The sequence below is a fragment of the Rhagoletis zephyria genome, unplaced genomic scaffold (genome assembly GCF_001687245.7).
Source record: "Rhagoletis zephyria isolate East Lansing unplaced genomic scaffold, Rhagoletis_zephyria_1.1 Rzeph_scaffold_00209, whole genome shotgun sequence".
NCBI classification, from domain to species: domain Eukaryota; kingdom Metazoa; phylum Arthropoda; class Insecta; order Diptera; family Tephritidae; genus Rhagoletis; species Rhagoletis zephyria.
The window spans coordinates 215400-229656 of record NW_016157293.1 but is presented as its reverse complement, the minus strand read 5'-3'; the positions used below and the strand labels follow the sequence as shown (position 1 = coordinate 229656).

Here is a 14257-nt window from a genome sequence, read left to right as displayed (position 1 = left end):
AGTCAAATTGTCCGAGGTTATACCTTGCCTACTACCTACTATAGCCCATTAGACAACACGCTGGTGGCGCTGGAGTAGAGTTACTTATAAAAGTCATATTTATTAACCAATTTCGTTTAAATTCGCATAGTGAGCTATCTGTATGATGAAAAATTCGTTTCCTAAAAATGACCCCGCTATATTTTATAAAATCTGATTGAAATTCATAATGCGTATTCATTTCATGACAAGCAGTGGTTTTGCAGAAAAGGGGCCTAATGGATTGCGCTGCCGCCGAAATATATAGAAACCCACACGGGGTTTGATCTGCTTTGGCCCTATATTTATCTTGGACGAATTTACTTTTCATATGGCTAAATGGAGGATTCGTTTAAGTATGCATGTAAAGACGGCAACATTGTGTAAGCGCACCTTTGGCTGACGCCCTCATACACCTTAAATGTGATCTTGCACCTACCTCCGATTGACGAAATTGCTCGGGGCGGCCGTTAGTACAGCAGTAAGACTCAAAGAAACCAGTTCATAAATATTAAGGAAAATTTTAAAAGTGGAAAATTGACAAGGATTCGACCACATCCGTAAAAAAGAGCAAACGGTAGGTATATCAATGGCTTCATTTGAACGATATTTAAGAGATCACACGACTCATTTAGTCAATGTACGGGAAAACTTTTCATCCTGTGGGGGGGAAACAGGATTCTTGGCCCTCTTATAACTGAAAACGCTCATCTGTGCTCTTTAGTTTCCTTATAAGGACTTTTATTGGCTTACATGGTACATCGGACCAATGTTGAAGTTGCAAGATCATAGAAGAATATTACGCACGCTTTGCAGAGATACCACTGGTGGAAATAAGACCATCGGTAAAACTCATGACATCGAAAGGGATTAGTATTCCATATTGTATCACAGCGCTACTGCTCTTGGCCTATGTATGAGGAGGATTCTGGTCTTTATTCGTTTCAATTTAAACTAAAAATGTTTACTTTACAGACCGCTTTTGCTTTTTAACGCTATTTTCGTATTGGCTAACGCAAAAGGTCTTATTAGGCGCCGCGAAGCAAGCGGGCATTGGCTAGTACATACATATGTATGGGGACTAAACCAGGAATATTCATCTGAAAATGCTAATGCCCTACTCATTTATTAAATGAAATACCAAATAATGATTTTTATGAGTATTATATTCTCATTTATACATATCGTCACCTGAATTGCAAAATAACTTAACAATCGTCACTTAACATCGTCACTGAAATGCAAAAAGTCGTAACTTATAAAAATGGATTTCATCGAATTACAACTCCCCACAACATTTTATGAAAAAAATAAATAAATAAAAAGTAAGTCACGCCTTTTTCTATTTCAGTGAAGTTACGATATGTAACATAGTTACTTAGCCGAATTACTTAGTAATTACTTGTATGTAAGAATACAAAGACAAATTATTTATCAGAAGCATTGCCCCTTACACATTGAAAGAAAAGTAAAAAAAGCTCTCAAAAAAGCAAAATCGCTACAGCGTAAAAGCGTTTGAAAAACCGCATAAATTCAAATCCGCACAAAAAGAACCGCATAAAAAGAGACCTAAGTGTACAAGTTGAAATTTTATATGAAATTTTTGAACATCAAAAAAATTATACCTACATAGATATGTATGCACATATGTGCCTACCTACTAGATAAAACTGGTCAAAATAGCACGCATCTATTCTTCTGTGCTTGAGAATATATACATAAATAAATCCATACACATGTGTATATATGTATGTATATACATACCTGCATGTGTGCATACAATCCTCGAATTCGAAATTCTTAGTCGAAGCAATTTTTATCACATACATTTTTGCTGACCAAACAACCCGTTTGCCTGTCTAATCTGCTTGCCTCATTTGACTCGCTCGACTGCTGCTGCAAATGAGTTCTACGCTCGCAACGACGCCCTCGCGAGGGCAGAGTTAATGACCCTACAAGAACAGTGACCATCATTTGACAAATCATTTGACTGGCAAGGCTGATAGAGATTTCTGTCACTGGCTACCTACAAGTTTCTATCACATTCTAAAGGGCAGTGTGAAAAATCTGATGTAAACATTTGTGTACATATGATCTTCCGTCTTCTTCCAACTTATGGCCTTATATATTGGTCTCTTTTTAACCAACGCAAAATTTGCAAATGTGTTAGTAAGATAAATGAGAATGTGTTAGTTTCCATCACACAATTCTTGTAGGGGAGGGCCTCGTTTGCTGGCCGCTCTACTCTTGCGCTGCCCTCGTTTGCTTACTCGCTCGCTGGCTGCTCACTTAACGAGTGCTCGTTTGCAAACAGCCTCGTCTGTTGCTCGTGAGTTGCGCAAACTCGGAGCAAACTAACGAGCGAGCGAGGGGCTAAAATGAGGCAAATCCGAACCCTGATCGTTAGTTTAATTTGCCCTTTATGGCAGTTTTCATCTGCGTACACATTAGATTTAAGAAAATTGTATATGTACCTCTAGTCCGTAAGATAACCATGCCATAGACTGAATAAATCGAAATTGAAATTGAAATTGAAAATATTTTCTTAAAAACACTTGGGGTATTCACAACGGTGTCGAAAGTGTCGTATTGTTGTATGTCGTAAACATTAAAAGCTTAAATATATGTTTAGAGGACTTGAACCACAAACAACTATGTTCTAACAATGGAAAAATTCATAATATGGCTTTTGTGCTAAGCAGCCTCCGCAGCTCTGCTCCTGCACCTTAGTGACAAAGGGGAGGAGTTAATTTTTGTCCAAGAGCCCTGGGTCGTAAAAAACAGGGTCTGCGGACTCAACTCTGATGCTTACCAAATTATGTCGGCCCCAGTGGCAGGTAAAATCAGAGCATGTATATTAATCAAGAAAACTATTTCTTATAATTTACTCTCTCATTTTAGCGATGAAGACACGGTGAGCATCAATGTGGAGGGAAAATCCACCAAACTCTGGCTGGTCTCAACCTATATGGCTCACGATCGCCAAGATTGCCCCCCTGCTCGGTTACTGGACGTGGTGAAAGAGGCCAATTTAAGGAAGTTTCCCGTCGTGGTAGGAGCCGATGCAAACGCGCACCACTCGTTATGGGGTTCTACCGATATCAACCCAAGAGGTGAGTTATTACTTGACTTCATATTATCTTATGATCTAGCTATTTGTAATATTGGTAGTAGACCCACCTTTGTTACCTCAAACAGGGAGGAGGTACTAGATATTACCTTAACGTCCAATTTTTTCTTGGAGAGTATTAGGGAATGGCATGTACTAAACGACCAATCATTGTCTGACCATATGTACCTTTCATTCGAAATCTCTTTGGAATCTCCGGCTCCGATTTTGTATAGAAACAAGAGACGTACCGACTGGACTGTGTTTAGGACGGTACTATCGGAGTCTCTGCTCAACGACGCTTCTCTCGGTAGGCTCGGCTTACTGTTACCATCTGATGAAGCGGAGCCTCTATTCGCAAACCCTGCTTCTCTCGGTGAGTTAAGCTCATCGGAACAAATTGAAGAAGCCGTAGATTGCATCACCAATGCCTGTAATACGGCCTTCTCTGCGTCCTGTCCAATTGTACTTCCGAGAGGAAAGAGGAAGCCACACTGGTGGACTAAGGAAATTGCCTCTTTAAGGAAGGAAAGCAGGAAACTCTTCAACGCTGCAAAGCGTAATGGTTCTTGGCCTGCTTACAAAGCAGCCTTAAAGAAATTTAAGAATGCCACCAGGAAAGCCCAAAGGGACTCCTGGAAGGATTATTGTGATAGCATAGAGGGACAATCGGAGGGTAATCGCTTGCGCAAAGTGCTTGCCAAAAATCCGACGAACCCAATGTTTATTCAGAAGGCGAATGGCGACTGGACATCATCCCAAGAGGAGATGCTTGAGGTTCTAATGAGCGCCTACTTTCCAGGGTGTACTGAGGAGCCTGGCGTCGCTCGCACAATTTCTGGACCCTCCTTAGAATGCATAGATTTTATTGATGTAGAAAGGGTAGATTGGGCCATAAGGTCCTTCCAGCCCTACAAATCTCCAGGCATGGACGGCATCTTCCCTGCCGAACTTCGGGCAACGTCTGACATTCTATGTCCGATGCTTGTTTCAATCTATAAGGCTTGTCTCAGACTTAGCTTCATACCCAAGGGATGGACACTGGCGAAGGTTGTGTTCATTCCCAAGGGCGGCAGACCATCCCACGTGAAGCCAAGCGACTTTCGACCGATTAGCCTTACATCTTTCTTCCTGAAGGTTCTGGAAAGACTACTGGACGTGAAGATCCGAACAGAAATTGATTTAAGTAAATTATCTAGCTGTCAGCATGCCTATTGGAAAGGCAGGTCTGTAGACACAGCTTTGCATGGTATTGTCAGCACCATTGAAAAGGCATTAGCGCTTAAGGAATATGCATTAGGCGTATTCCTTGACATCGAGGGTGCCTTCAATAATGTTCTCCCAGAAGCTGTTCTCCGCGCCCTAACTAACCTCGGTCTGGAGTACCCTCTGGTAGAATTTGTTCATCGCCTTCTAGGCTGCAGAACTATATACTCGGAGATGGGAGAGGTATCGGTAACAAGGTATGCAAACCGCGGCACCCCGCAAGGCGGTGTCCTCTCCCCACTCCTGTGGAATCTAACGGTGAATACTCTGCTGTCGCAGCTACAGAGCACGGGCTGTCAGGTAGTTGCCTACGCTGATGATCTGGCCCTGACGGCGGTAGGTAAGCACCCCCAAGTTCTATGTGATCTGGTCCAAGGCGCCTTACGCGTTGTGGAAACCTGGTCCAAGGAATCTGGCCTTGGTGTCAATCCAGGGAAAACAGTCATGGTTCTTTTCACAAAGAAAATTAAAACCGTCCAGGTGCAACTTCCTTCCCTGAGCGGTGTTACCCTGGCCCTCTCGGAGGAAGTTAGGTACCTGGGCGTTGTATTGGACAGAAAGCTAACTTGGCGGCGCAATGTTGAAGAGCGTTGCAAGAAGGCTATAACTGCCCTGTATGCCTGTAAATCAGCAATAGGAAAAAAGTGGGGCTTAAAGCCGCACATCGTGAACTGGATGTACACAGCAGTGGTGCGTCCCATTCTATTCTATGGCATCACGGTCTGGTGGCCATCCGTGGACAAACTTACAATCAAAAGCAGATTAACAAAGGTTCAAAGGGTGGCGTGCATTATGATCACGGGGGCGTTGCCCTCAACGCCGACTAAAGCCCTAGAGACTTTGCTCCATTTTCTACCTGTGGACCTATATGGCAAACTGCAGGCAAGTTGTAATGCTGTTAGATTAAACGCGCTGATCAAGTGGAGTGATACAAGATTTGGACACTCTAGAATTTTGGAAGATCTTCCAGGAAACTTCAGGCGCCTTGACTACACAGTCCCGTCTACTGGACTAAAGAATGACTTCCAAACAAGGATCCCCTCAAGAGGTGAGTGGGAGGAGGATTCAATCCTGATCTCTTATTCTGATTCAGCAGCCATCTACACCGATGGCTCCAAGCTAGATCTGAAGGTAGGAAGTGGGATATATTCGCAGGAACTCTCACTTAGCCTCAGTTTCCGTCTGCCAGATTACTGTAGCGTGTTTCAGGCTGAACTAACAGCAATCTACGAAGCTGCTAGATGGCTGATCGATTCTCCTACTAATCTGCATGCAGTAACTATTTTTTCTGATAGCCAGGCAGCTATCAAAGCACTTAATTGTGACAAATCCTCATCGAAGATTGTCATGGAATGTAGACGTATTCTAAATGAGCTGGCAAGGAGTCACTTTACTCGAGTTGTATGGGTACCAGGTCATAGGGACATACCGGGCAACTGTGTTGCGGACGAGCTGGCTCGGAAAGGAACCCTACTGCCTGCGATCAGTACCGCTCGTAATGCGGGTATTCCGCTATCATCCTGTAAACTTTGGCTGCAGAATAACTTTATCGAACGGGCAAATGTAAGATGGTCCGCAGAGCCCACGTGCAGGATAGCGAGACACATCTGGCCTAGGTTAGATAAGCGTAGATCTCGCCCTCTCTTTCGTTTGGAGCGACCAATGCTCCGCCATGTTATCGGAATTCTCACCGGGCACTGCCTTATGGGAACCCACGCTGCCAGGATGGGTCTGCAGCCAAACGACTACTGTCGTAGCTGCCGCGATGAGCACTACCTGTGCCACTGTCCCGCCTTGGAAAGAGCCCGTCGACGCTCGCTCCTTCGCTATTCTTTCGAGTGTCTGGCTCAACTGGACTCGGCCAGTATCTACGATTTTGTGCGCTTTATCAGAGCTACAAATTGGTTCAATTTCTGAGGTACGAGGAGGGACGTATGAGTCTCAAATATGGTATCACAATGGGCCCATGGAGGCCTAAGTGTGCCCTTTCCTGCGCTGATGAGGGCAGCCAGGATAACCTAACCTAACCTAACCTTTGTGCTAACTTGCGAGCCCCCTCAATATATTTTAAGTGGTTTAAGGTTTACGACATACCACTGCATATTTTCAAGTTTTATTGCAAATTTTATGTGCATATTTTTGAGTTTCAGAGGCATATTATAAGCGCATATTTTTTTATTTACAGTGCTCTTAACTATAAGAAATTAACATTGATGAAATCTTTCGAAAAATTCATGACTTGCTGAAGTTATCGAGGATCATTAGCCCAACTCCTAATATAATTCAAATACGTAGTATTTGGGATAAATATGTTGCTTATAATAATACTCAATTAAACATTTTTGCTTACCCCTGTACTGCATCAAGTTGTATTGAATGCATTTTAGCGACCATATCATCGTCATTGAAATAATATATGTTGATGTACATTGAGAGAAGATTACAATCTCGTCGTTCACGTGGTAGCTCACGACAGCGCATTTCGACATAAATTGGTATAGAGTTGTGTACACAAATCCGGTTTGCATATGAAGTCAAAATCTCCGTGTCTGTATTAAAATGAAACAGACGTATTATTTCATATTTCATATTTATTTGTTTATATATTGTACAAATTAAGACTGTCTTTTGCCTGCACATCAACTTCTTAATATCAATATACGTTTATCTTGTGAATATATTAAAAACTTGTATATGTATTTCAGTATATATATTTTAAAAGCATTTTAGTCGGAAATGGTCATGTACCAAGGAATGTATCGGCCTTGGGGGCTATACATTCCAGGATGCATTTTTTTACTCACGGCGAAGGCCTAGGAAAGTAATTGTCGTTTGTCGTATAAAACTAATTATAAATACATATGGGAAAATCTTTTAAGAAGTGGATTTTTCAACTAAAAAAAATGATTTTCAAAATCGTAGTACAATTTTTTCTACAAGAAATTATCACTTGCCAATTTAATTGAAGTACATCTTAACCCTTGTGACTAATATTTTTAAATAGGTACTCTTTTTAAACCATATTTTTAAAATATTGCGGGATCCCGCAAACGCATTTTTTCAAGTTTTATTGCATATCGTGGTATTGATGACCTCGATCCCGCAAGCTTGCAAGATTGATATTTTTATGCGGAATGGGATTCCCTAGTTACCTTTACTATAGATGAAGTGTGAAAAGTCCTCATCGATCCCAGAGATCTGCAAAAAAAATTATTCAAGGTCAAAGGTCACATAAATTGACATTTACCATTTTTCAGCTAAGTTTATCATAAAAATAGGTTAGACAAAAGTGTAGATCATGCAATTATCTGTAAACACCGTCATGACACTTTCATTCCTAAGAATAACCATTTCTAGGGTACAATAATTCACAAAATTGTGTTCCCCACAGGGGCGCACCCAGGAATATATTTTGGGAGGGGTTTATACTTCTGTAAATTCGCTTCATAAATTGCATTTATTTACATAAAATTAGCAAAAAACTCAAACATTTGTAACCGACTTCGAAAAAAGGAGTAGGTTATCAATTCGTCGGAATAGTAATGCTAACGCATAACTTTGGACCACGTGAACCGATTTCAATAATTCTTTTTTTATCGGAAAGATGAGAAATTAAATGAACTTGAATTTTTGTTATGTAGGCAATTTTGGTGGAGCGAATTCGAAGTGGGCAAATTAAATCTTCGAATCCTTGTTAAGGACATATCAGTTGTAAACTCTTTTAGGCTCAGTAAGTGAGTATGCATTGCATATTTTTAGGTTTCATTCGCAGTTAAACTTTTAAGAGCTCTCAAAAAAAACGAAAAATTCATATAAAATGGCGCACAAGAAATGGAATAGGAATTTTCTTCTATCAAAATTTCTTAAATCAATTTGCATCTCTCAAGAAAAAAATGCTCGTATATTTATTTCTTCAAGAAAATTTACAGCAAAAGCAAAGTGCTTTATAATAAAAAATATTTCTTGTGAGTTTTCCGAGAGCTGGCTTTAGGATACAGTTTGTATTTCAGGTTATTAGCTTTAGAGGGGGTTTGAACCCCAAAACCCACCCCTTGTGTGCGCTAATGGTTCCCCATAATATGAAAAATGTCCATTTTACTTCTGGGGTAGTGCACTTGGTGGCTTTTGAAGTAAATAATATTATATGAAATCAAAATACTGCCATTGGAAGTAAAGATTAAAGGTATGTTATTTCACGTGTAATTAATTTATTTTATTAATCCGCTTCAATATATTTTTGAACTAAAAACTTTGAAATCAAGTTTAATTAATTTTTTTAAACAGGTGGCTACCCTCCTACATGAAGTTAGGAAAAACCATTTCGATCGACACCCATATTATAATAAATCATTTAACTTACTAAATACATACTACTTTGAATCGAAGGTTATTTTGTAACAGGTGGTAGTATAAAGAATACAGTCCTTTTTCCAATAACCCCCATTTTTTCTATGAGTATAGTATCGATTTCGTGTATCTCCATACCAAGTTCCAGTACTCTACCACAAATACTTCCAGAGGTATGCTGGAGCTTTGTCTAAAGGGGTAAAAGCTATCCTATCTTTTAAGTTCGGATAAATAACACCATTGTGGGAAATTTCATTATGATCGGTTGAGTAGTTAAAGCGCGAAAGCGTAACAAACAAAACAACGCACTTTCGCCAACACGCACCCATTCCTACAGCAGTTGTTGAGACAATGTCGAAAAACTACGAACTTAACTTTGTTCTCTCACTACTGAAAAGCGTATATTTTTCAACCAGAACCTGTGTAAATAACTATTAGAGTGACTGCCTCGGTATTTGCAAACCGGGTTCAACCAGTTCTTTCGAATATTTTTAGGCATTTTTTTTATAAATATTGAATCCGAGTACCGAGTAAACCGGATTTTTACAATCGAATAAACCGAGGTTTCACCTAGTTTATTTATTTACCACAATATAAAGATTCTAAATACATACATACCAGGGCCGGCCTCAGGATTTCCCTTTAGAGGGCATTTTATGTAAAGTCATTCGTAACAACCAAGAACATCATTGTTTTATTTAGAGTAGAGCATATTGTATTTAATTGTGAATATAATTTAGAAAGCTCAAAGAAGAGTTACATGCAATTCACCGAGGTATAGATAAAAATTATTTTAATACTGAGTCAACATTGGGTTTGTTTCACCCGAGCCCGCGTGATCCCGCGGGTGCCCACAACAGCCCAGAAAGCGTTCCTCGCGCTAGAAAAATGGGCAATAGAGAGTTCCACTTTTGAATCGTAAATGTCTTCTTCTTCATGCTGGAAACAGGCCGGACTGTTTGCTTACATCCGAAAACAAATTTCGTAAAATACACAAATGGAAAATAGCACTAAGTTTCAGAAATGTAGGTATTTGTTGATTCCGGGCACGAAATGGGTTTTTTTTGCGTTCCTCGCGCTCTGGGCGCGTATTGACACATTTTTGACACTTGTGAGAGCAACTTATTTTTACGCTCTAATCACCGGAGCAGCCCGGAAAGCGTGTGTAACAAAGCTATTAACATCTAGACTGCGATGAATATTGAGAAAAGCTAGCCCATTGTGTGCTCGTAATCTGTCCATGCGTGCACCCAATGATGATATTCATTGAATTATTTTGCAAAACTATAACTAAATAGGAAAGAGAAGGCTTTTATAGACCACATAAGGTAAAATTGTCAAAAAATCGTGTTTTTGGCAATATTTTAGAAACTCTAGCAAATAAACAAAACGATAGCTTACATTCAATACCCTCTATTTGCAATTTTCACAGAAACTACTTTGTGATGTTAGAACCGATCTGAGACCTATACGACGTTTCCACATTCGCAATTCGCTCTCTAAGTAATTCGCCACGTAATTCGTGAATTACCTTGTTTCCACGGCACATTCGTAATTCTTTTGGCAGCTCTACTTAATGTTCTTCGCTATTTATTACTATTTTAATTTATTCAACAATTTTTATTGAGCTCGAGGCCGTTTTTAATGAAAAACTTATTGTGGAAAAGCAACAATAATTTGAAAAAATGGTAGAAGTGATAGCTATTTCGGAATCACCACATTTCCTCATCAGACTTCCTTCAGTAGGAAGGAAAACCAACAACCACATGATCAAGTGTAAATCGTAGCGGAATAGCTGCGCTTGATTGTGTTGGCTTAGCAAATGGAAAAGTGACGAAAAAGCAACGATAATTTACAAGGCTAGCTTAGCACAGTGCGTAGGCAACTGGCTGAGTCAGTGGGATCGTCGGTTCGAATCCTACTGAAAGAAGTCTGATGAGGAAATGTGGTGATTTCCAAAATAGCTATCACTTCTACCATTTTTTCAAATTATTGTTGCTTTTCCACAATAAGTTTTTCATTAAAAACGGCCTCGAGCTCAATAAAAATTGTTGAATATAATTGTTATAAGGCCATAAAATAACAAAAAAAAAAATATTTTAATTTATTTTAATTTTAATTTGATTTCAGGGAACGGATTTTTAGGACCTAAAAACCTATATAAAAAAGGCAAAAAAAATAACGAAATAGGCTAGAAAAGGCAAAAGAAGGCACTAAAAAATACGAAAACATAAAAATAATCAAAAATACATCTATTTTAAAAATGTTTATATTACAAGTAAAAAGATAAAAACTTCAAATTTTTAGGTTTGATGCATAAACATAAATTATAAATAAGGCACTCCGTACATTAAGCTCCTAATCATAGTAGTGTAATCGTTTCGGCATACTAAAGTATAAAGCTTTTATGCCGAACCCATGTATTTCAATGAAGCTCTGTAGATTACGATTCAAAATCTTGTTTGCGCCTAATCATAAAAGCATCATGAATCGAAGCGCCCAACATTGTAAGGCGCTTGCAGTTTTGAAATCGTCATTTGTTTACTTTTTTGTGTTGGAAATAAAATTCATTTGTCAATTCAATAGAAAATAATTGGAAATGAATGATTTCGTGCTAAAATTCGTGCAAATTGCATTAAACCACAAGCGTTTACGCAATATTTCAGAGCAGAAATATTTGCGGAAGTGCGTGTTGCGAAAGAACTGCCAAAAAATGGGTTATGTGTAGAAATTGTTTATTAGCTGGTGACTTATGCAGGGCGTGCAAGTGTGCAGAAGTCGAGTCGTCATGCATTCGTTTCGGTATGATGAAACGATTACTCTACTTTGATTAGGCGCGTAATGTGCCAAGTGCCTAAATATGAAATTTGAGCTCGATTAATACCTTTTTAAAAACTTTACAGCACAAAAACAAAAACAAATCGCTTTAATAATTTTCCAAATATCTCGGGAACGCGGCGATTAAAATCACAATGGTAGCTCTGAGTATTGCGCAATATTTAAGTAAAGTATTATGGGGTGAACTCTACTATAATTTGAGTTATGAATTGTTTTTACAGCGAACTTGAGTAAAATTAGCACATTACAAATTACAAATTTACAAATTTCTTTAAGAATATTTTTGAGTATGCATTTTTGTAGCCCATTACATTTTAGTATAATAAAGTGCAAGTTTTAAGCTACTTCAAAATTGCGTTGTTTTTTAATATTTTTTTATGCTGACGGCTTTTTGCGCTTTTTTCTTATGGAAGAAAATGCGCAAAAACGTTTTAAAAGAAAATTAAAAAAAAAATTAACACCAGTTTTGCAACCGCTTAAACCTTGCACTTTATTATACCAAAACTGCATACTCAAAAAAATTCTAAAAAAAAATTAAAAAATTTGTAATGTACTCATTTTGCTCAACATAGAGTATTTTTTTATAGCAAAATTTGTACGTGAAACATTTTTCAAGAAAAAAAGTTTTAAACATCTTTCTTTTCATTTCAATTTGGATTTGTGTATGTGTGATTTTTTTTCAAATTTTTTCCTCGCCCCGTTCTCGAGATATTTGGAAAACTATTAAATCGATTTGTTTTTGTTTCTGTGCTGCAAAGTTTTTAAAAATCTATTAATCAAGCTCAAATTTCATATTTATTTATTATTTATGTTTATGCATCAACTCTAAAAATGGGAAACAAATCAAACACATGAAGTGTGAACCCCGTCCGTTTTGGTATGCAACGCCCCATATATGGAATCAGGGAAAGTTAAATCGTGGACATTCTTAATCGAATATAATCTTGTTTAGCAAAAAAAAGGGAATTTCCATAACATCCGTTCCCTGGTTATCATCACACATTTTAATATAGAGACAATATTTTATTAATTACTATTTTATTAACTACGGCAATAAATCTTTTTTTGTTTTTTATTATTTTGTTTTGGCTGTTAAATTTCGACATATATCCGATAAATATTAGAGAAGGCACCGATCGTTCGTCATGAGGTTTTTCGCTTTCAAAATTTTGTATGCCGAATTACGTAATTGGAAGGGTGAAGGTCTGATTATGCATACTTCGCATAACTTCACACAACTTCTTAAACGTAACACAACTTTACTAAACTTAAGGCTGATTATGCTTCGCATGTCGCAGTCAAAATGGCAAGTGCATCGTTTACTTTTGACTCATTCGATGCAAAAATTACTACTGGGAGTCGTTTGGTCAAGAGGTTTGGAACGCCGTTAGAAATATTTGAAGCAGATGCCGCAAAGAAACGACAATTTTTGCTGCACTATATGGGTACAGCAGTGTATGATGTACTGTGTGATAAAGCATTGCCGAATACACCGGAAAATATGGAGTACGAGGCGATCCTGAAGTTGCTAGAAGAGCACTTCAATCCCAATCCCACAATGAAATCCTAGAAAATTATAGATTTCACTCGCGCAAACAAAAAGTCGAGGAGACGTGTTCTGAGTTTTAGTGGCGCTGCGCCGAATTTTGGTATGTATGCGGATACCGCATAAAGGAATCAATTTGTTTTTGGTTTGCAAAACCCGAAGATTCAAAGCCGATTGCTGGAAAAAAAGTTGTAACCTTGGTTGACGCAATTCAAATAGCATGTGTATATGAATTAGCAGAAAGAGAAGAAGGTGAACTGCAAAAACAGGTGCCTCTAGGTGAAGTTAATAAGGAGGAATAAGAGGAAAGCAAAGCATAGACAGAACACAAAACTGTGCAAAAAAAGAGAAACCAAAATCTGACGGTATGTGGGAACATTTCCCACGAGACAAACGAATGTAAATATAAAGAGGCAATTTGTCATTGCTGTAAGAAGAAAGGTCATTTGAGGAAAATGTGCTTTAAAAGAAAGAGAACGCTAAATCATATAACATAAGAAAAAGTTGTGGAGGAGTTGTTCAAAGTAAGCGGGGGCGGTAATGAAGATGCTGAATCGAAACGAAAGAAAATAATGAGGAGGGTAGCCGTAAATGGCCTGATGATTTTGTTTGAAATCGACACCGGCGCTCCGGTAACAATAATAAGTTTGGCTGACGACAGAAAGCATTTTGGGCACTGTAAAGTTAAACCGACTGACACATAATTTGTTAGATATTGTGAAACTCCGTTGGACTGTTTGGGTTTCGTGTGGGTCACGGTGGCATCAAAGCGGGTGAAAATATACATCGTTCGAGGTGATTGCAATGCCCTCCTTGGTAGAGAATGGCTTCGAGAGATTCCATTGAATTGAATTGAATAAAAGAACAATTAAGTACTTCGGCAAACGAATGCAGGTCAGCGAGGAAGGGCAACTAAAAAACATTATTGATAACTTTTCACGACTGTTTTTGCCATCAGCGGGTAAGATTACAGGGCACCAAGCACATTCCCACGACAGCCGGTTCTACGTACCGGAATGACTCGGGTTTTACCCGACCAAGGGCTGTTGTTTCGGCGATCTAACCCCGTTTAGGTCGGCGAAGTATCTTAGAAGTTGTTCGTCCATAGGGCTACATTCGCTACGTTTTCTCCT

General features: G+C 38.7%; 1 protein-coding gene across 2 annotated transcripts in view; it reads right to left on the bottom strand.

Annotated features, from left to right (window-relative positions):
• The window catches only part of LOC108358120 (uncharacterized), a 310350-nt gene that overhangs the window by 109892 nt on the left and 186201 nt on the right, over window positions 1-14257 (bottom strand). For both annotated transcript variants that reach the window (XM_017609286.1, XM_017609287.1), the window contains one exon: window positions 6744-6942. In XM_017609286.1, coding sequence (XP_017464775.1) covers window positions 6744-6942 — 199 coding nt within the window. The remainder of the gene's footprint in view (window positions 1-6743; window positions 6943-14257) is intronic.